This window comes from Xenopus laevis, chromosome 2S, assembly GCF_017654675.1.
Source record: "Xenopus laevis strain J_2021 chromosome 2S, Xenopus_laevis_v10.1, whole genome shotgun sequence".
In the NCBI taxonomy this organism is placed as follows: Eukaryota; Metazoa; Chordata; class Amphibia; order Anura; family Pipidae; genus Xenopus; species Xenopus laevis.
In genome coordinates, this window is record NC_054374.1 from 95,508,343 (window position 1) to 95,531,380 (window position 23,038).

Consider the following 23,038-nt stretch of genomic DNA (forward strand, 5'->3'; position numbering starts at 1 on the left):
GATGAGATGATCACACACAGCAGCAGCTTCTTCTCTTGCTCAGATGAATGAAAATCTGCTCACACAGCCCCAAGTAAATGATTTGCAATGCCCTTACTAAAGGGTTTTAGCTTTCCTTACCGCTGTTTATGCACCTGGGTTCTTTCATTTCCGATTTATTTCTCAACACTGAACAATTTGAAAGCATATTTACTGTTATGCTAAGCCGCTGGGCATCTTAAGGCCCTGAACAGGTAGACAATTTAAATGTGCACAAGAATTATTCGACAATGTTGTGTCTGCAGAAAAATGTAGTTCTGAAAGAAAGACTACTGAAAAGTGTCACCATACTGTTATTTGTCAGAGAAAAAGAAAAGCAATATTTTTACCACATTTAAAAGCATTTCTTAATTGTTACCCATCATTAACTATTCTAGTTTCCTAAGGGTAATGGTACAGTCTTAGCACTGCCTTTTTAAGTAGCCTCAAAACATAGCGCCAAAGCACTCAGAACCACTCCTATCTTACATGGGACAGTTTCAGGGTCCGTGACATCAGAAACAGTTAATTTATCAGACACTTTTATTCTTATGATTCTTTTGAACCGATTCTTTCTATTCAGACCTCTGCCTATCCTAGCTCCCAAATTCCTATCTGCTATTTTGGATATACAGGACCCTACCAATATACTCCCTAATGTAGACTGTCCTGATCATCTGGAAGCATCACCTCCATCTAGGTAAATCCTGCATAACCTGAGACAGTTAATAAAGTTAATAAAAGTAACCACACTTTTAATAACCATATAGCTATTGACCATACCCATTTGTTTCTAGTGTATTTAAAGTTACTAGGCACATCAAAGCCATATTTTTCATTGTAGGTTCTAAATATTTAGTATAAAAAATATATAAGGTCATACTGTTATTCAAAACAAAATGGCAGATGTTTCCATTTCCACTTGCCATTTTTCCAGAGAAAGCCTTTTAAGTGAAGCTTTAGTTGAAAGAAAGTAAGCACTTTGGGATCCTCCTTTGCGTTCTTTGGAAAACACACACAGAAACAGATGAATATCTCTGTTCAATTCATAGCCTCAAAGACATCTTGCAGATAAGGAATCTAAAAACAGCCAAATCAGCAGTGTGCTGCCATTATGGAATGGTTGTTTGTGTTCTGTATCAAATTCCCTGCCTGCATACCCCCCATGGCAAAAATCTGGGCGCCTGCTGAGTGAAGGTTATTGAAAGGACAATATGATGGGCACAGTCTCCAAATACTGACAAGGCAAGATATCTTCTATATTCTGAGGGTTGTATAAGATAATATAAAAACAAAGAATTAATTTGTGAGTTCAACTCCAAATATATAAAGGCAGTTGTATGGTACCCTGATGAAACTAAGATTAGTATTATGTGTGAGTGTTGGGATTGTAAGGTGCACTGGGGTTGGGACTGTGAATGACTTATAAGGCTAATGCAATGTGTGGCGGTTTTAGAAACTCCCTCAGCAGCTTAATTACGTCCATAAGTATTCGCATTGAAAGTCATTGGATCAGCCAAATGGAAAGTACTTCCCAATGGGAGTAAAAAAACGCCAAACAACACAGGACTTTTTGGAAATGGCGACTTTTTGGAAATGGCTGAAAAGTGCAATAGTAGCTACCAATATGCTGCTTTTCCACAAAGCACAAGCAATTCTGGCTAGAATATGTCCCTGCATCATTATGTGGAGCATGTACCCTCATTATTAGTGGTGGTGAGTCATTAAGTTTATGTAATTATGCCAACATAATGGTGCAATGCATCATGGGGAAGGAGAAGTGACTGAAATTCGCAATATAGTATGGGAAAGTTAAACAATGACACCTGGCCAAAACTGCTTGTATTTATGCACTGGAGATGCTGCTGAGGGGATTTTTAAAAGTGCAGCATAAAAACTTCACATATGGTATTAGTCTAATCTCTGCAAAGTGCTGTAGAATATGTTGATGATATATAAAGGTAAATAATACCATATAATGAATAATTAAAACAATTTTAACAAGTGTTCATGTCTGCATTGCAGCAGATAAACCACCCTGGTTAGGATGAGACGGGCTAAAAGGAGTCAAAAAGCCCTTCGCAATGCAAGACATGCAGTGTGAAGCTTTGTGAAAACAGAAGGAATTTACATGCCTCATGCTACACACATACCAAATATGAGATTTTAACTCTTACTATGCATCCAGTACCAATGATTTTATAGCCAGCCTATGAGTTCAGAGCCATATATCTAGGTTGGGGCGAGTGGGCCTTCATGATTATATAAAAGAAATAAAGAACCTTGGATATATGGATCTGAACTTATAGGCTGTATCTGTGCTAGTGATGTGCGGGTCAGGGTTTCCCTGACCCGCACCCGTCCCTATCCCGCCCTGCTCCAACCTGCGCCCGCCCGCACCCGCTTCCGGGGGTCCTTTTATAGACCCGCGCTGACTGCCCCGCCGATGATGTCACAAAAGGGGCGGGGCAAGCAGGCGCGAGACTATAAAACCGTAACCCGAAAGTCAGATGCCGGCAAGGAGCACTGCGAGGTCGACCCGAACCCGCGGGTATCGGTTCGGCCCGCACATCACTAATCTCTGCTATTAAACCAGTGGTTCTGGATACATAGTTGACCACAGGGATATAAAGGAGTGATGTGCATGTCTCTGCCCATAACACCTTATGTCAGAGTTAAGATCTCATTTTTGGTATTAAGGCAGTGTTATGTGTGTAGCATGAGGCATGTAAATCTGTTTTCAGAAGGCTTTACACTGCATGTCTTGCATTGCAAAAACAACATTTTCAAAAACAGGCAGAGTACACTGAGAGGTTGGGGTGAATGGGGCTTAATGATTATATAAAAGAAATAAAGAACCTGAACTATTAGCCAGGTGGGTTAAACAAATAAAGGAATAGAGATGTAATCTATCCTTGGGTCATTAGGGTAATAATCTTCCAGTCTTTGCTCTATATAGTTGCATGAAATAAAATCTAAAAATTCCTGGAGTAGCTTGAAATGATTGCAAAACAGCTGATTTTGTCTCAGTTAGTGCTCAATAGCCTTGCTTTATTAAGGGGGGTTTTATGAAAAAATATGTTTGAGATGTTTATATTTACCCCCTATCATGTTGTGGCCATGAAAGCTAGCCAAAAGCCTTCTTTTTAAAAGAAGTAATACAACCTAAAAATTAATATGGATAGAAATGTTTTTTTATTTATACTGAACTTACTGTATCAGCCCATAGGTTCAGCATCTCTACAACTGTAATGTGAAGCATTGGGGTCATTGGAAACCATTTAATAGTTTATGTAAGTGTATGAAGGATCAGTGTATGTATGGACACTGGGTTTCATTTATAGGGGTTAAACTTGATGGACTTTGGTCTTTTTTCAACCCAACTTAACTATGTAACTATGTAATCTTCAAGTAAGGTTACATCTGCAATGGAAGCTGATTCTGCAGTGCTGATTATTAATCAATTCTGATGCAGGATGCACTGGTTTCTTTGCGGTCATGTAATGTGAATCTGAACTGATTATCAAGCAGACTTACATTGTGATTATTTTATAATATTCTGCATATATGTTGTGAGTAGGTCCCTAAGCTCAGTAAGTGACAGCAGCACAGAGCATGTGCAGTGAATCAGCAGAAAGTATATGGGGAGCTACTAGGGGAAAGGGGCACAGGTCTTTACTGGCAAAAGACTATTGTCTTCGGCTGGTACTGAATCCCAAAACATTATGAGCAGCATATCTAGTGCTATGCTTTTTTGAAATGTATTTCTCCTTTAAATGTGGTCATGGTGCAAGTCTGATCATTAATGAGTTTGTATTCATAGCTCAGACTACACAGAAATCAGTGCAGTCTGCAGCATACATCCAATAATTCATTATAAATCATGTTAGGTATCTGCAACTGAATAATATTTCCCAGAATTCCTTAGTGTAATAAGAGAAAAGTATATGAGAATCACAACAGTACCCCCCGTTTTCCAGCCAAATAATATGTTTTTGTTGCGAAGCAAAAGCAAAAATGTTGCTACCAAAATATATGTATGCTGACAGTAGTCCCTTTAATTGTGTCCTTCTCTGTGACAGACATCACCCCAGCCCTTAACTCGATTTCCTCCAAACTTTCAGCAGTTTAATGCATTTGTGTATTTTGGCTGAGACTTGGCCCCTCCCCATCCCATTTAATGTGCCGACACATTCATCAGTTTCAAAAGCTTTTATCTCTTCTTGCCACTTCAATCTCTCGCTTGGTCAGTCGCCAGTAACACAAAGACAGCTCTAACTCCACCAGGAGAACAAGTTATTATATTCCACAGGTGTCTGCGAAGCCGCACTTTGAATTGTAACCAGCCGAAAGATAAAAGCCTGAAAATGTCAATCTTCCAAAGGAGGTGGAAAACAATTAAAAAAGAAAAGGAGCAAAAACATAAAAGATGAAGGGAGACAAAATGTCCAGCAGACACAACTCTGTGACATTAACATTAAAACAATATCAGGAATAAAATGGCATGTGTTACATCAGAAAGGCTGGACAGCTTTTTTTTATTTAGATGCACACAGACGAAAATGAATTGGCCTCTGGGATATCAAAGGGAAGAAGACACCTGTCCATTAGGAAAATACTGCACTTTGTGTTGTGCTTATTAAAACCACCCCACTTCCACAAACAAGAGCTTAAGAAGAACCTAGCAATATGCATCTTGTATATCAGATAGGGCTACTGCAGGATTTATCATATAAAAGAGCCACAGTCACATGCCATGTGATAACCTACATGTGTGCCTCCTTACAGATCCAGCCCCTTCCCAATGAGATCAAACACATGGTGAATGCTCCACTTACATTGCACCTGTGCTACCATGTGTCTCCGGGTACTGCTCATCAGATACAGGGTTCCTGGATGCCAGGTCATTGTTAGAACTAAACGCCTAGTGGTAGCTACTCCAGGTCATATACTGCATCCCATTATGGGAAAGTTCTTAACAAGGAAAGAGCAATTTCAGATTTTTAAAATATTCTAAAAGCTGGTGGCATTCCAACTGCTAGTGTGCATTATTTGCAAACCAGTGCCTGCAGTATGCAAAGAGCAATTTAGCAAATATAAAAGTTCTAAGGGAATATTTTGGTAAGGGTCCTCCTTACCTCTTGTATTGATTATCGGTATGTAACATGTATGTTTATTGTATACACCCATTTATTGCACAGTGCTTAAGATATGTTGGTGTTTTAAAAATAATAATAATAATAATACAGCTATGAGAACTGTTACCAGAATGCTCAGGCCTGGGGTTTTATGGATAACTGATCTTTCTGTAATTTGGATCTTCATAACTTACTAGAAATTCATGTAAACATTAAATAAACCCAATAGGCTGGTTTTGCTTTCAGTAAGGATTATTTATACAAGTATGGGACCTGTTGTACAGAATGCTCAGGACCTGGAGTTTTACAGATAATAGATCTCTCTGTAATTTGGATCTTCATGAGAACTGTTACCAGAATGCTCAGGCCTGGGGTTTTATGGATAACGGATCTTTCTGTAATTTGGATCTTCATAACTTACTAGAAATTCATGTAAACATTAAATAAACCCAATAGGCTGGTTTTGCTTTCAGTAAGGATTATTTATATTTTAGTTTGGATCAAGTACAAGGTACTATTAAAATTTTGATTATTTGGATAAAATAGAGTCAATGGGAGACATCCTTTCCATAATTCACAGCTTTCTGGATAACGGGTTTACTGATAATGGATCCCATTCCTGTATATTAATCATAATCAATAAAAATCAGAATAATCTGATTAAAATGGAGTCTATGGGAGATAGCTGAATATCTGAATAATAAGTTTCTGGATGACGGATCCCATACCGGTAATAAAATAATAATGCTCCAGTCTAAGCTCCATTTTGGCTCCTACAGTATATCAGTGAATTGTATGTTATTTGTATGTATAAGGCACATGTGCTTTTATTGTACTGCAGAATATGTTAATGCTACAGAAATATTTGTTAATAATAATAACATGGCATCTCAAAATGTATTTATAGAGATATCTACTTGTCGTATATTAAGTTAACTTAGCGCAGTATTTCTTGTTGGCCCAGCTCCTCAATAGTTACTATTCTTTTAAAGGGGTACACACATCATCATGTGTTCACCTTCACATGCTTTACTTTCTGGCTCCAAAGGAATTTGCAGCAGCAACGTTTCGGACGTAGCTGGTCCTTTGTCAGCTTGAAGGACAGCTAGGTCCGAAACATTGCGGCTGTGCCATATGTGAAAAATAAAGGCGGTTTTACATTATTACTGGGAGTGCTGCAAATTCCTTTGGAGCTATTAAGTTAACTTAATCAGATATATGGGTTAACAAATTAATTCTGTCTAGATTTTTAGGCTTGCTTTACTTTTAACATAGAAGTCAATATACTGTATGTAAAAGTGAGCTCAAACAATTACCGTTATTAAAAGCACATGTTTAAATAGGACTTTTCAAACTATTAAACTGACACACAATGGGCATTTAAGCAAATGATCGTTGCTTATGCAGGATACTTTGTCTTTTTTTTTTAATTCCTGTTGTACGTAATGGTAAGAACAAAATGAACAATATTATTTCCGCACCCTAGGAAAGAATTAGCAAGTCAAATATTGAGTCAGGCCTCCAGCATATACTAAGAAGATTGCTTTGATCTTATCCGCTCTAAAAGCTCCATTATTGAATTTATACTGTGTGAACACATACTGTGCAAGGCCAATATACAATACATACATAACTACACTCTTTAAATAAGCAAGAAATGCTGCTCAGTTATTTAGAAAGGAAAATGGATGAATTAAAATGAGGAAAATCAGCTAAAATATTTTGTTGATGTACATTTTGTTGATGTACTTTTGATCCTTCACCATCACGTGGAGGTTTTTAAAACAGCATCTCCATCTTTCAACAAACAGACAATAAAAAGCCCTTTTGTTTACCTGGGTAGCTGGATGGCAGGGTACGTTTGAGGATGAGCACAGCTTGAAGTATGCCAGTATAGCAGAGAAGTTTGTTTTGATACAATAAGTGTCTAGGCTGGGGAGATGCTGGGTGGGTATGGCATTGACTACTCATTACAGTGGGCTGCACAAACAACTATCATTACCCTTAATGAAGGCAAGGGTGTGCACAATTGTACATACATATGGTCTACTTTAGTGAAGTTACTGCAATATGCGCTATCATCTAAAGTTTTACACTACAACGCAGTTGCAGTGTTGTGCTGCGGGCACCCCATGCTAACACCCACACTTTCAGGTCACGTGCTACTGGCCTGCCTCCCCTTTTATAATCACAGAACAAGGGGCGGGAACCGGTAATCAAGTGACAAGAGTGGTAGTTCAGGGAACAATGGGGGTATATGGGTTCTTCAAGAGTCCACCAAAAATTAACATTATTTTATATGTATTTGAAATATAATTATTTAATTTTTTGACATTACTTGTCCTTTAAAAATTTAAAATCAGACCCTTTAATGCAGGGATCCCCAACCTTTAGAACCCGTGAGCAACATTCAGAAGTAAAAGGAGTTGGGGAGCAACACTAGCATGAAAAATGTTCTTGGGGTGCCAAATAAAGGCTGTGATTGGCCATTTAGTAGCCCCTATGTGGATTGTCAACCTACATTGAGGCTCTGTTTGGCAGTACACCTGCTTTTAAGGCAATAAAACTCACCTCCAAGCCGGGAATTCAAAAATAAGCACCTGCTTTGAGGCCACCGGGAGCAACATCCAAGGGGTTGGAGAGCAACATGTTGCTCGCGAGCTACTGGTTGGGGATCACTGCTAATGAATACCACCTTTAAATGTGATAGCCTTTTCAAGTTAGGAAGTGCTGTGAACTGCTGGCCATGTCTTTATGTACACTTGAAACAAAGTAACATAATTTAGCTTTAAACCTGCACAGACTACAATGCCCACAATGCATTGCAACTTCTGTGATTTACAGACCTGTGAAGCAGGAGAATCATCAAAGACATTGTGGGAAATTGAGTCTTGGTTGGAGGGGAGCTACATTGTTTCAGTGATACATATAGTTATGAGCAGCAGTGCAAGAAATAGCAAGGGAAGCACAAATATATAATATGTGTACAGTATATACATATAACTCTCAACTCGTTTTTAATTCATGTATATTAGAAGTACATTTTCTTTCATAATGCAAAATGACGGGTGTTTGGTTGGAGTCCCCTGTAGTTCAAAGTTAGATTTTGTTTAAATAAAAGAATAGGCACAGCATATTGTACAAGCTGTGCTATGTTTATTGCTGTTTGCAAATGTGTTATACATACTGCATATCTATTTTAACATTCAAGACAAATAAATATACAAAATGATTAGTAACATACCATTTTGTTGTTTATTTCATGGAAATGAATTTCACATACTTTCTCCACAACATCTTCTATTTCAAAGGTTACAAAGCCAAAACCTGTTAAAAAAACACAAAAAAGTGGAAAATGTAGTGATCACTGCAAAAAATGCAAGTTAAGGCATCAACTGGAACTGGAATAGATAGATAACATAACATTTTGCTGAGGACTTCAAAATGATTTTAGTTTAATATGAATCAACATTCACAAGGAGAAAACTGACCCTGCTGTGGGGTCATTTAGTACAGAAAGAGTTATATTTGCAGGTACTAATTGAGTTGTGCCCCTTTTATCTGGCAGTGGATTGCATTTTATGTAAAGGGCAAAACATTAGGCAGCACGTTCACACACCCAGACACACACAAACAAAAGATAAATAAGCAGAAGGTAAAAAAGAATAGAAATGACTTCTTCCTGCCTGGACTAACGAGGAAAAGTTAATGGGTTCACTAAATGCACCCACACCATCATTTAGCAATGTGCCAGTGCCTCAGAGCAAACAACAATTTACTTGTCTGTTATTTACAAGGGTCAAAAGACACGGGTGCTTAAGGCTTGGCTCTCAGAGGAAAACAGTCAGTGTAATAATGAGCACTCCGTGGATCAGTGCAAGTCCACACTTGTCTTTGAACACCCTGATGCGGTCAACCCCAAGGGTCATGCAGCATCCGGAGCTGGTTATTTGTCCCTTTCTTCCTGAATTACTTCCTCTAATACCTCATCAGGACATGCCTGTAAGAACCTATTAAACTTTGAGGCTTCTGATCTGAACATTACATCTCCCTTTTCACTCCAGCATCAAACAGTAGATGGATTTGGCCCAGTTAAAGGCTGTTTGATGCCTGCTGCCTGCCCACCAGCTATGCAGCCTATATACTCAGCCAGGCCCTGGATCTGCCAGACAAAGCCACATGGAAAAGCTTTTGGCATGCAATTTAAGCTCTGCATATCGATTCCCTCTTAAAAATCAACACGCTGTCATTTTCCTAACAACTGCTCAATACTTAAACAAATAAAACATGAGGGGAAAAAATATAGCTCTCTAAAGGCAGCCTGGAGTGCAGGGAAACACAGCAATGAAATCAACCACCCAAATTTTATTCAAAATATTTTTTTAATGCTATTGGAAATTGCTTCTTGTGAAAAGCAGAGTTCTGTGATTATGTTGTGATTATTTTTATATGGCAAAGGCAATGCAGAAAATGGTTTCTGGTTCTAGGATGCAGTTTTCAGGAAGTACAAGAAGCAGCCAATTCATTTTAAACATTAGAAATGTCCAAAGAGGGAAACTCGAATTTGCAGTCAGTACTTAAACTGTACACATACAGTTTTTACTGATGCTTATAAGATACAGATACAGAACAGACACCCAATAACCAAAAGCGATTCTGCCATGATTTTTATAGTGTAGTTTTCAATTCTAAAATACACTGTTTACACTGCAAATAATTCACTCTACCATGTAAAATTTCATTCCTGAACCAGCAAATGTATTTTTTTTGTTGGAATATTGGTGCGTAGGCAGCCATCTCAGGTCATTTTGCCTGGTCATGTGCTTTCAGAAAGAGCAAGTGCACTATGGAACTGCTTTCTGGCAGGCTATTGTTTCTCCTACTCAATGTAACTGAATGGGTTGCAGTGGGACATGGATTTTTACTATTTAGTGTTGTTCTTATATCTACCAGGGAGCTGTTAGCTGAACATTATGTGCTGTTTATGTTGATAGTGATGGTGGTGGGTGAAAGGTGTTATCCAGGGTGCTGAACTGAAACTAGTGTATACCTACAGTAATTAGGTTGCATATATATTAAGAAATGAATATATAAAGAGCAAGTCAGAAATGATGGATTGTCACTGCAGGGGGCATTAATCAGTTCTAAACAGAATCTTTATCTATCCATCAATGTACTATATGTAATGAATGCATTTCTAAAATTGTGATTAGCAAAATATTATATGTGAGAAAAGTTCCATCTTTATCTAAGCCAGCATTGTATTTGTTGCTCTGTGTCTAAATGACTGTGTCTAGACTAAATTATTTATTATGCTGCTTTTAAGCGAGTGTATATGTCAAAGAAAGGCAAGATATGATCAAAACATGTAAATACATTAAGTACATCAAAAACGTAATGAAGTACTAGAACAAGAAACCATGTCCTAAGGCTAGAAAATGCGAAATACAGCTATAAGTAATTTGAAGTGATATTATAAGTATTGTAAGACTACTGAAGTTGTAAAAAGAGTTAGAAAGTGCAGCTGGATACACCCATGAGGGGACAGTGGGGCGCAGCGATTCAGGGCACTCACACATATGGCTCCACTAGTAGAGGAGAGTACTGTTTCTTCACTCTCTTCTTTTTTGTGAACACAGCTATATGGCTCATTGAGACAAATTACTACATGTGGCACCATTTAGCTGAGGAGCACATAATGCCCTACAATGCACAACATGCCAGCTGCAGCCCTGAATATCTATAGTTATATACTGCAAGATTCCAAGTTAAGATAGCCATGCAGGCCAAGCAATCTGACGCTCACATGGGTCAATATGATTCCATACATATGGTAGTGCTGGCAATGGCCAAAACAATTCACATATTAAGCTTTCACTTCTATGCAAAAGTTTAGTGCATCCACACAGCTGGATTGAATTAGTCCTTACGCAATAGAGTAAAAAGGTGCAAATAGAATTTGAAGAAAAGCAAATGCAAAACAAAAGGCCACATGGATACACATAGGGGCAGATGTATTAAGGGTCGAATATCGAGGGTTAATTAACCCTCGATATTCGACTGGCGAATTAAAATTTTGCGCAATTCGAGCGATCGAGCGATCGAAGGAATAATCGCTCGATCGAATGATTAAATCCTTCGAATCGAGCGATTTGAAGGATTTTAATCCATCGATCGAAGGATTATCCTACGATCAGAAAAAACTTGGAAAGCCTATGGGGACCTTCTCCATAGGCTAACATTGACTTCGGTAGCTTTTAGGTGGCGAACTAGGTCAAAGTTTTTTCTTAAAGAGACAGTATTTCGACTATCGAATGGTCGAATAGTCGAAAGATTTTTAGTTCGAATCTTTCGATTCGAAGTCGAAGGTCGTAGTCGAAGGTCGAAGTAGCCAATTCGATGGTCGAAGTAGCCAAAAAAAACATTTGAAAATCAACTATTTTTCCTCTATTCCTTCACTCGAATTTAGTGAATGGGCCCCATAATTTAGTCTGCCCCATAATTTAGTCTGCCCCACAATTCAACATTCCATTAAAAAAAGTCTTTTTATAATAAGGGATTAAACAAATAGGTCCATTGGAGTGTGAAAAAGAAGGATTTCCTTGCCTGCAGCGGCATCAACTTGCTTCCCATCTCCAGGTGTGATATTTATGCACCTGCTTTCCTGTTCACACCAAGTCATCAGCAGCTGGCTCCCGTAAACTGTAATAAAATGCCTTTCACAAGATGAAGAAATGTGACCAGACAAGCCAAGCATAATAATATTAAAGCCTGTGTCAATTAATGTTTCTTCCTCTTGATGAATGAGCCCCATTCTGTCCATTAATAATGAAAGGAAAAAACAAGGAAAGTTGACACAGGTTTAATTTATTTTCTCAACTTGCCTGGTCATATCTCTTCTGCTGTTACACAGCTTCTCTAGCTCTGGGAATTGGGACTGGCTCTTGCACATAGGAAGAATAGATTGGTGTGAATCAATGTGGCCCTCCTTTGTTCCCCTATAATCACAGGCACAGCTACTAATAAGGCATGTAGCACCTGAGACTAGGCTTCTGAGATCACAAATTCAAATTATTAATTCCATATTTCCAGGGTCACAGTTTGTGGAAAAACAGGCCTTCAACTTGAAGAACCATACTCCGTTTAACTAGTGTAATTGTAATTGCCATGCATCTAACTGCACGGTGGTCATTTTTCAAATACAGTCTCCCCCCTAATCAATTCATTCAGAGCTCATGAAGCATACTAATACAAATGTGATCTGATTTAATTAAGTTGGTCTGATTTTGTTGGTTGGAAGATTGACACGAAGGTCAGTGAATTAAAATATTTGGGCAATCCCCTATTTGTTTTGCCTGCAGAAACGATAGTGTTCATGTGTAGTTACTTGCATACGGCCACTAGCAGCAGAATCTGGCTGATAGGCTGGGGGTGCACACAGCTGCACTTTCTATGAATTGTTTATTCTTATTTATTCTTTTAATTTCCTATGGAGTCAACTTGGCACTTCTTGAACTTTTGGATCGAATGAAATACATGTTAAATGCATGGATCGAAGGGGGGTGGGATGTGTGGCCATAAGGCTCCTTCTCCTCTGAAACCTGGCCTTACTGAGGACACATTATGTTGGCCTCATAGAGTCGCTGGGATCTCTTTGGCGGCCCATTTGTTTATTCTAACTACTTGTAAACACTCAGGCTGGACAGAGGACAACCCCCCCCCCCCAACCTTCTGGCAAAGGGAGTTTAAAAGGCTCTTGCCTCATGCAGGCCTTTTGAGCAGGGATAAAAAGGCTCCCTCTAGCTTTGGTTCTGAAGAATCAGGATACTTTTTTGCACCTTTTGGCCATGTGCACTTGTGTTTGCACTTTTTTTGTTTGCACTTTTCTCACTGCTTGAGCGTCAATAAAAAAAGAATGGTTTTCATTGTTTTGTGGATACTCACAAGGCTGCAAATACACAACTGACATACTGTCAGAAGTTATTGCAGATCAATGATGGCAATGCTTGTGACAAAGAAACGACCAGTGGAAATCATTCCAGGTAGAAAGGCAGACAATTTCTAGTGAGAAAAATAAAGAGTTTTGAAAGCTCTGTTGATAATTTGATAAGGAATTTGATAATGAACCCATTAAGTCTTTTAAATACTGTTCAAGCCAATAAAGCACAGAGAGGCGAAAGTGACTGCTCACTCATCAGTGTAACGTGTAACCACGCCGTTCCATCTCACAGTAAATCACATGCCTCCTGCATTCTAATGCTTTCATTTCACTGGCAGCAGGCAGAGAACATTCTAATGCTGGAAAATTGCTAAGCAGGGTCTAGCACCTGAGCTTAAAGAATAAAAAAACATAGATGAGTAACACATTGCTCCCACGGACACGCCTGTGATAAAGGCTGAAGTATTTTCCTGCATATCTTATATACGACACTTTCCAATGGAAAACGGGACTCGTCAGAACTGACAATGAGAAACCATGACTGAAATTTCCCATAACAGGGAAATGTGCACAACCTATATATATATATATATATATGAGAGAGAGAGAGAGAGAGAGAGAGAGAGAGAGAGAGAGAGAGAGAGAGAGAGAGAGAGAGAGAGAGAGAGAGAGAGAGAGAGAGAGATGATTTGCACATAGGTTGTTAAAATACATTTATGTAACCCATATTTGACAATGATGAATTCCTGCCCAACCTCTTTTTACTTAGTGGACTGACGATACCAGCTACATTTATTGAGCCCCACTTCAGCAGTTATTGGTAGACTCCTTTATTGGCTGAAAGGAACAGATGACACAATGTTATACCTGGGCTCACCTATAATTTATGCCCTAGGAACTCCCAATGCATCACTCAATGATAAGCAGTTTAAAAAAAAAATGAAAATAAAACATTTCAGCTGTCTAGTGGGCGGTGTGCATTAGTTTAGAGGGCCCAGTTGAGTCCTAACAACTATGCTGTTACTATTATTTATTATTGTTATTGAGATTATACATTATTCACATCAGCCCTTGTCTCAGGAAGGAAGGCTTACAATCTAAGGTCCCTATGACATTTGATCTGGAATATGTGCGCCCACGCCTATTACTATACATCTCACAGAAAATACTGTGCTTATGTGTAAGCTCTTGTATACTCATATTGGAGAGTACAAATGGTGAGCGCAGCTCCCCAATGGCTTGTTAGCACTCTCAGAGGAGCTGTTACTGTTGAGCTGGTACTGGGTCAACTCCCTGTCCACCTACAGTCTAGTATAACAGCTATGTAGAGGTATTCCATGATGTACCCTGAACACGACAACAGCCTTAGAGAAGGGTGAACAAGACATGGTGCAGATTATCTCATAATAATTTTCAAGTAGCCACATTTTAAAAAACTAAAGATCATAGAAAACTAAGATCATATTGTAAAACCGAATTGACCCTGATGTATACATTTGTACATTTAAAGTGGTCTTCAAACTATTTCAGTAAGGTATAATAACCGCCCCTTTTAATCTGTTTTCAGGACTGGAAGAAGAAGGGGAAGCCAACGAACCCACAGAGACAGAAGTGGCTACATCACATTAACTAATTTGGGAAAGCCGGAGTTAATTAGCAGTGCTTCCTGTTGCAAGCGAATGCCATATTCCTTATTCCAAACCTCTGTGGTGGTTTCTCATTCATAAATGACTGATGCACTGGATTGAATTATACTGATTACCAAGGCCTCACATCAGCAGGATATGGGAATTTAACATTGTAGACCTGAATCCTTTAATTGGAAAAAGGGAGGCTGACGAACTAGCCGCAAGAAAGAATCATTGGGAACAAAAAGTATCTAGAAACACAACCGCATGTCATTATACAAGTACTCGTTTTTGCACTTAGATAATGCTGCCTATATAAATATTGGTTCACATATCTTATTCTAGGCATGTTAAGTCCCTGCCTGGAAGCTTAAAACTAGGGATACACAGGCAGATAGTGATGGGCAGGGGCTCACAGGTTCAGGCCAAAAATACACAAATTCTAAATCTTACAAATTTATGTAGGATCATCAACCAAATGGATTAAAATGGGCACATCCGCCAAACAGGATCTGTACTTGCTTGCTTTGAGTACATGGCCATGCAGCCAAATTGGTCAATGATATGATCTGTGTTTGTTGTGTGTGTTTGATTTGTGTTTGGTGAGTCTCTGAGGTGCTTCAATACCAATGTGTACCTCCATGAAAATGCAGTGTAAAATCCTAAGATATGGCACTAATCTATGTGTGCTTATTATCAGAGCCAATTCCTTATGGAAATATTAAACAAAACACAGACATTCCAAGGTACAAATTTGCTAGCCTGGTCCTCCTTTGATGGTCCATCAGCCAAAACAATCTGCTTGCTTCTGAGATTGAAATCTCCAGTGCACCCAGTTGTACAATCTTTGTAAAAAAAAAGTTTGAAGCAGCTGGGCAGCTTGTCCCCCCCTTATTTTGTGCCACCTTAGGCCCGGGCCTTTCTGGTCTTTCCACAAATCTGGGCCTGGCCATTTCTATTCCAAACAAGGGAAAGTTGTGCTCACCAACAATGTTTAAACCATTAAGCGGGGGCAATAAAACTGTGATCACAAAATTCATACGGACAAATACAAGAGGTCCTCTGCTCTCAACCCATTATTAATATATTTAAGACACTGAGACATTTTGTGCCTTAAGATACTAAAAAATGCCTTACCCTTTAAACAACACAGGGATTGTTTGTCCATATATTGCAATATATTTAAGCTGGCCAACTACGTCAAACTTTCATCTGGTTCATTAAGCATTCTAATGCTTCATAAAACACAGGGACATTGTGTACATTGTGATTAAGACAGGTAAATAATATGTTATATAGAACCTCTCTGAATGACAATGACACATTAGGAATGACTTCCATTGCACAGAAACCTACCCATACTGTACCTGCTGCAGCAGCCTAGGATAATCAGCATGTCAGCTAAGTCCATGGCCAGTTTAGCTAAGCAACAGGATTTTCTGTGCATATTTATTGCTGTGCAGGTCATGGAGAATTACTGTTGTCAGGTCGCTAAAATAACTTCTAAAATATTACATTATTCCATCATGTTGAATTCCACTTTATTGTATTTGACAATATGGGTAATCACATACCATATGCTGTAATGTTTTGAGAAGAATTCGTGTTGACAGTTTTTATATATTTATTTTAACTATAATGATATGGACAGAGACCGGCTAAGGTTCAGTTTGTTAAATTAAAAGCATCTCGCCTTCCAATGGTGTGTGATTTTTCAGGCTTGACACTGCTTTGGTTTATCTGCTAACCATATCCCCAGGGGCTTAATGAGTGAGTGAGCCCAAGAAGTGCCCTGTTGCTTGATGAGTAATCTTTGCCTGCTTGCTGCACACGCCGTTTCATATGCATAGCTTTCAAGGTCCAAAGGCTCCAATAAGTGAGAGCTGAGTTTTCCTTTTGGATTAAAACGTTTACATTTTGATGGTGTAATTGAATTTATTCGGACTTCAAAGAGGGGAGTTTTTGATATCTATGAGAACAGGTATTCTTTAGCATGGCTCTTCTGGTCACAGTATAGGAATTTTACATAAAAATTGCCCAAAAAGGCAATTTGAAAAAATAAAATCGGATACATTTTCCAGATATTTTTAAGGAGGTTTTAACAGAGTTGTATCCACAATTCAGTAAACAGATTTTCTTTCATTTTAAAAGGGTTTTAGCTAATTTTCTGTTTGTATATTTTCTAGTACACCTGGTCCTTGTACAAACATGATTAATGACACAAACACAAAAGGCACAATACAAAAAGCATTATAAAAGTACCCCCTCTTGTAAATTATAAGGATATTATAAGTTACCGAGGAGTTTCATGACCATATAAAAACACGAAGGCCTCCGAGGTAACTTCTAATTTCCTCATATTTTGCAACAGGGGGTATTTTATTTATTATAATACACAAATTTCATTGAGTCATGTGACAGAAATGACATCAGAACTCACCGTTTATAACTGATGGCATCAGAACTCACCGTTTATAAGGATATCATTTACAAGATATTCATAGCTTTAGTGTATTATACTTTATAAACATGGCAAGCAGTGTTTTCACTACAGCAGACAAGATACCCATATTCCAGCAATGATTTATACAGTGCGCTGCGTGCATTTATTTTAAACTATCACTAATGTCTGCTCTGTTTGCTCACACATACACACACTCAAAATAATGGTCATTAAATGAGAACTAAACCATAAAAATGAATTTGTTTCAAAATGCCCTATTTTACATACTGAACTTATTGCACCAGCCTAAAGTTTCAGCTTCTCAATAGCAGCAATGATCCAGAACTTCAAACTTGTCACAGGGGGTCACCTGTCGCAAATTTACAAGCAGAAAATGAGGTTGGTCTGTAATATAAGCTGATGCTACAGGACTTGTCATTAAATTCTGGTGTTAGTTGCACTGGTTTCTGTGCTGATATGTAGTAATTATCTGTATTAATTACTAATCAGTCATATATTGTGACATTTATATTCTATGTGTACTGTATATTGTGAGTGGGTCCCTAAGCTCAGTAAGTGACAACAGCACAGAGCATGTGCAGTGAATCAGCAGAAAAGAAGATGGGGAGCTACTGGGGCATCTTTGGAAACACAGATCTTTACTGCTAAAGGGCTGTGGTTGCCTCGGCCACAAAACATAATGTACAACATTTCTAGAATAACTCTTAAGTTACACTTTAGTTCTCTTTTAAAGGTGGATCTCACACCCATATGCAGTAACAATGTTCAAATTGAATGGCTTGCTGAGAACTGGAGTGTATTGCCTTTAAAAAGTAATATACTAAAAACAAGTTCCTAGTATAATATTTAGAGTATGTTTCAATCATTGTTTTCTATCCCTGCCTGGGGCTCAGCAAAGTATCTTTGATCTGAAAAACACAATATGTGGTGATTGAAAATTCAAAGCTTAGGTTTGATTCCAGTGATGGCAAACTGCTGTGTGTAATATGATGCATTTATTTCGATTTTTAAAAGTTGGCAAAAATAAAACTGTTAATACAAGGGGGTCCAAGACTGCCTTTGTAACACTCTGCCTACTAGAACCATTTATTTTAAGCAGCTCAGAGACCACTTCTACGAGAGGAAAGAATGCTTATAGCCTAATGAACATTAAGTTTGAGAAGGACCAAATATAATTTGAAGGGAAAAATGACAACATGCTGAGAAATTAAATAAAATTATTCAGTGAAGTTATTAAGTGGTAGATGCCAATCAAACTAAAAGCACAGAATGGTTCTTCAAGCCTATTTGCTATTGGACTGTAAAATTTCCTGGGTATTTTGGGGCTTCTGATTCAATATATCTAATCTGAACAAATGGCATCTGACCAGTCATATTGCAACTTGGACTGCATGTTGCTAATCTAACAATTAACTGAACCACAAAAAGTAAATCAGTGTTTTTCACTAAGGGATCATAACACATATGGGTTTCATATGCACTTATTGTTTCTATAACACAAACTAGAAGGTAACTAAAAAGCATTCTGCAATGGATTTATCTATACTTTGCTGCTTGACATATTTTTATAGCTTAGTATCTTAGTTTGGTATCTAGTTAAAGGTGAGGCTTGTAAAGGAAGCAGAACTGAAAGGTTCACAGTATTCCCCTCCAGCCTCTAATAAAGAGCAAACAGATAGCTTTAAAAGTCAGGCACCTGTAGCAAAGCAGGGACCTTAAGCATAAGGCCAACCACCCTAACATCTCTGGGCAATATTTACCAGGTTATATAGTTATTCTGCCACAGATGTACGTTAGAGAAATCCTCTGATTGGTTGTGAGTGATAATCCCTGTACAAGCAATGGTAGATAGCTGAACTCACTAATATTTCCAGATAGGGTGCCAGTTGTATGTGATAATCCAGTGAGGAGAATACAATGGTGATGCTTTGGTAATTTATTGATTTACCTAGAGCAAAACATATGCAGGAACTTAGGGTAATGCTGGAGAATATTAGAGGTCAAAATGAAATGCTCTCACCAGGTATGATGTCTGTAACAGAAAGGAAGTACACAGGACCCTGGGACAGGATGTGATGTCACAAAGGGAGGAGAGCAAAGCAATGGAAATTAACATAATACATTCAGAGGCACATAATAAGAATGACCACAGGGTGGCAGCACTACATAACAGTAATAATAAGATAATGCAGTTACAGCCAATTATAATTAAATGAAAGAAATAAAAGCTGGAACAGCACACTCCCCGTCTGAAATCCTAGGATTTCACTATATATGGAAACATGAATGACCATGAATGTTCAATCAAATACTGGAACCTGAAAGACAAAGCAAAACAAAGAAAGCACTTAAACTGAAAATGATGGACAGGAACAGTCCAAATGTCTGGAGTTTTCTGGTTCCTAGGAATAGTCCGGAGATGGACGACTGAATGGAAGAAAAGTTCCTCAAGTAAATGTCATTCCTCAACGGGTAAGAGAAGAACAATCTCGGATGCAGGCCTGATGAAGGACTTGGGATCGCCTTGTTTTGCGATGGTCACTCCCACCTTGCGAACCTTGCTGTCTTCACTGGCAAAGATTTTTGAGATGAGACCCATGGGCCAGGAATTTCTTTCCACCTTCTGGTCTTTCATGAGAACAAGATCTCCTATTTGTAAGTTTGGCTTGACCTGTTGCCACTTCCTACGTGCTTGAAGAAGAGTTAAGTACTCCTTTTTCCACCTGCTCCAGAAACAGTTGGCCAGATGTTGAACGTGTTTCCACTGTTTCAGATATAGGTTACCAGAAGAAGACTCTTCAGGTGGATTAGGAACAGATCCAAACTTCTGAGTGAGAAGAGTTGCTGGAGTGAGAATGGCAGGGGATTCTGGATCCATAGATACAGGTACAAGAGGTCTTGAGTTGACAATAGCAGATACCTCAGCTAGGAAGGTAGTCAAAGTCTCATGGGTGAGCCTTGAGAAGTTTGAGTTCATAAGCATACAGTCCAATATTCTGCGGGTGATGCCTATCATTCTTTCCCATGAACCGCCCATATGAGAGGCATGAGGGGGGTTAAAGATCCATGTACAACCATTATTGGCTAAGTAGTCTTGAACTGGATTAGAGTCAATTTGCAACTCTCTGCAGGCACCTATGAAGTTGGTACCGCAGTCAGATCTTATTTGCTTTACTGGTCCTCTGATGGCGAGGAATCGTCTTAAAGCATTGATGAAGCTTGAAGCATCCATGGATACTATTACTTCAATATGTATAGCGCGTACACTTAAGCACGTAAACAACACTGCCCATCGCTTGCTTTCTGCATGACCACCTCTGGTCCTACGTGCAGTGACTGTCCATGGCCCGAAGACATCCAGACCAACATAAGTAAACGGTGGTTCGGTGCTTGTCCTATCAACCGGCAAATCGGACATTTGTTGATGTTGCAGTTTCCCTTTTGCTTTACGACATTTAATGCAATGGTGAATTAAATGAGCGATCTGTCTTTTTGCTCCCACTATCCAAAGACCTGCGGCTCTTAAAGCGCCCTCAGTGAAATGTCGGCCTTGATGTTGGATTCTTTCATGATAATGTCGTATCAGCAGTGTAGTAACATGGTGATTGGCAGGAATAATGAGGGGATTCATTTCTGAAATCTCTAACTTAGCCTTGTTTAGGCGACCACCAACTCTCAGCATGCCATGATCATCAATTACTGGTTTCAAGTTGACAATGGGACTGCTTTTTGGTACATCTTGCTTGTCATGTATACATTTCAGTTCCATTCTAAAGGCAGTCTGCTGTACATTACGTATCACAAGCAATTCACTTAGAACAATATCTTCTGCTGTGAGAGGTTTATGGCACATGTGCCAGCTGCGACATCCAGTGTTATGCTTCTTAGCAAGAAAACAATGAACAATATGGACTAACCTTGCAATGGTGTGAACGAGTCTTGACCATCTGGAGAAGCGTTCAAAGCGATGACAGCCCAAGCCAGTCCTCTTTTCAGACTTGGTGACAAGGGTACTAACTTCAGGCCGAATCTCTGGATCTTCATGAGGGTCTTGGAGACTGAAGACGTCTTGAGTAGGAGTTTCTTCATTCTGGTTCAGCAGAAACTCTGGACCTGTTAACCAAGAAGAATTTGCAGAGACTCTACCAGATGCCGGTCTGGTGGCGCAATCTGCGGGATTGAGATGAGATGGAACATAGTGCCACTGTTCAGGTTTAGAGGACCTTCTAATCCTTTCAATGCGGTTACTGACATAGACATAGAAGCGTTTTGACTGGTTGTATATGTAACCCAGGACAACCTTACTGTCTGTGTAAAATTGAATGTCATCCACATGAATATCCAGCTCACGCTGTATAAAGTCAGCAATCTCTATGGCTAGCACAGTCCCACAAAGTTCGAGTCTAGGAATGGTGTGCTCAGGTTTTGGAGCTAATTTTGCCTTTCCAAACAGAAATCCAACATGCGCTTGATTGCAATAGTCTATTACCTTTAAATAAGCAACGGCTGCAATGGCTTCAGTTGACGCATCTGAAAAGATGTGGATTTCTTTCCTCTGAGTTGTAGAAAGGGATGTTGGAGTGTAGCATCGTGGTATGTGAATCCTGTCTAGTGCATGCAAGCATTCTTTCCACAACTCCCATTTTTGTTGTTTGTCAGAGGGCAGTGGAGCATCCCAGTCTGAAATGGACTCTGAGAACTGTCTTAACAGGAATTTGCCTTGTACAGTCAAAGGTGCTAGAAATCCCAGGGGATCATATAGGCTGTTCACCACTGAGAGAACTCCCCATTTAGTAAATGGTTTATCTGCGCAGTTAACTTGAAATCCAAGGGAGTCATTTGATAAACACCACCTCAGGCCCAGACTTCTCTGTACGGGTGGATTGTCTATCCCTAGATTCAAGTCTCTGAATTCTGTGGCATGATCACTGTGAAATATCTTTTCCATGAAGGCCACAAAATGATTTTTCATTTCTGGTTTGTTCTTTAACATACGCTGCAAGGACATAAATCTGGATAGTGCCTGTTCCCGGTTGTCAGGGAGTCTGGCTTTTACAGCACGGAAGGGTAAAGGTGCAACCCAGTGGTTAGATGCATCTTTGAAGAATCCATTGTCCATTATTTTAATAAACTCTTTGTCATCAATGGACAAGGCCAATGTGTTGTCCTCTGGTGTTGTACAAAACACTGTTTTTCCTAAGTTGTCATAGAGGGTAGGAACGATGTCTGGTGCCTTTAGAAGGTTAGAAAGCTTTTTCTTTACCTCATAATGATGAACACATGGCTTAAAGTGAGATGTGCGACCATTTTTGAGCACAAAGGTTTTGAAGGAGCTCACTTGAGATGGTTTGTGGCTCTTATCTATACATACATCACCCACGATTACCCAGCCTAGATCAAGTCTCTGTGCATATGGGGCATTGTCAGGACCATTGCATTGTTGCCGCACCTTGTGGACCCTCAGAATGTCTCTCCCAAGCAAAAGTAGGATGTCAGCATTCATGTCCATAGGAGGAATCTCACTAGCTAGATGTTTCAAGTGGGAATGATGGTATGCAGCTTCTGGAGTAGGAATTTCATCTCTTTCATCGGGTATCTGGTCGCATTCAATTAACGTTGGCAAGGGTATATGAACGTTCCCTTTAATGGAGGAGATAAGGTATCCAGTGGCTCTTCTGCCATAAGTCTCTATACGACCAGAACAAGTGTTGAGGGTGTATGGTGTTGCTTCTCCTGTTATGCCGAAGATCTCAAAGAATTTAGGTTTTGCCAGAGACCTATTGCTTTGTTCGTCTATAATGGCGTACATTCTGGTGGCCTTTTCAGATTTTCCTTCTGGGTAGACATTGAC

At 39.1% G+C, this 23,038-nt stretch overlaps 1 protein-coding gene across 5 annotated transcripts in view; it reads right to left on the bottom strand.

The window, feature by feature from the left end:
- msi2.S (musashi RNA binding protein 2 S homeolog) overlaps nt 1-23,038 on the bottom strand; it is a 435,916-nt gene that overhangs the window by 114,620 nt on the left and 298,258 nt on the right. For all 5 annotated transcript variants that reach the window (XM_041583047.1, XM_041583046.1, XM_041583048.1 and 2 more), the window contains 1 exon segment: nt 8,401-8,483. In XM_041583047.1, coding sequence (XP_041438981.1) covers nt 8,401-8,483 — 83 coding nt within the window.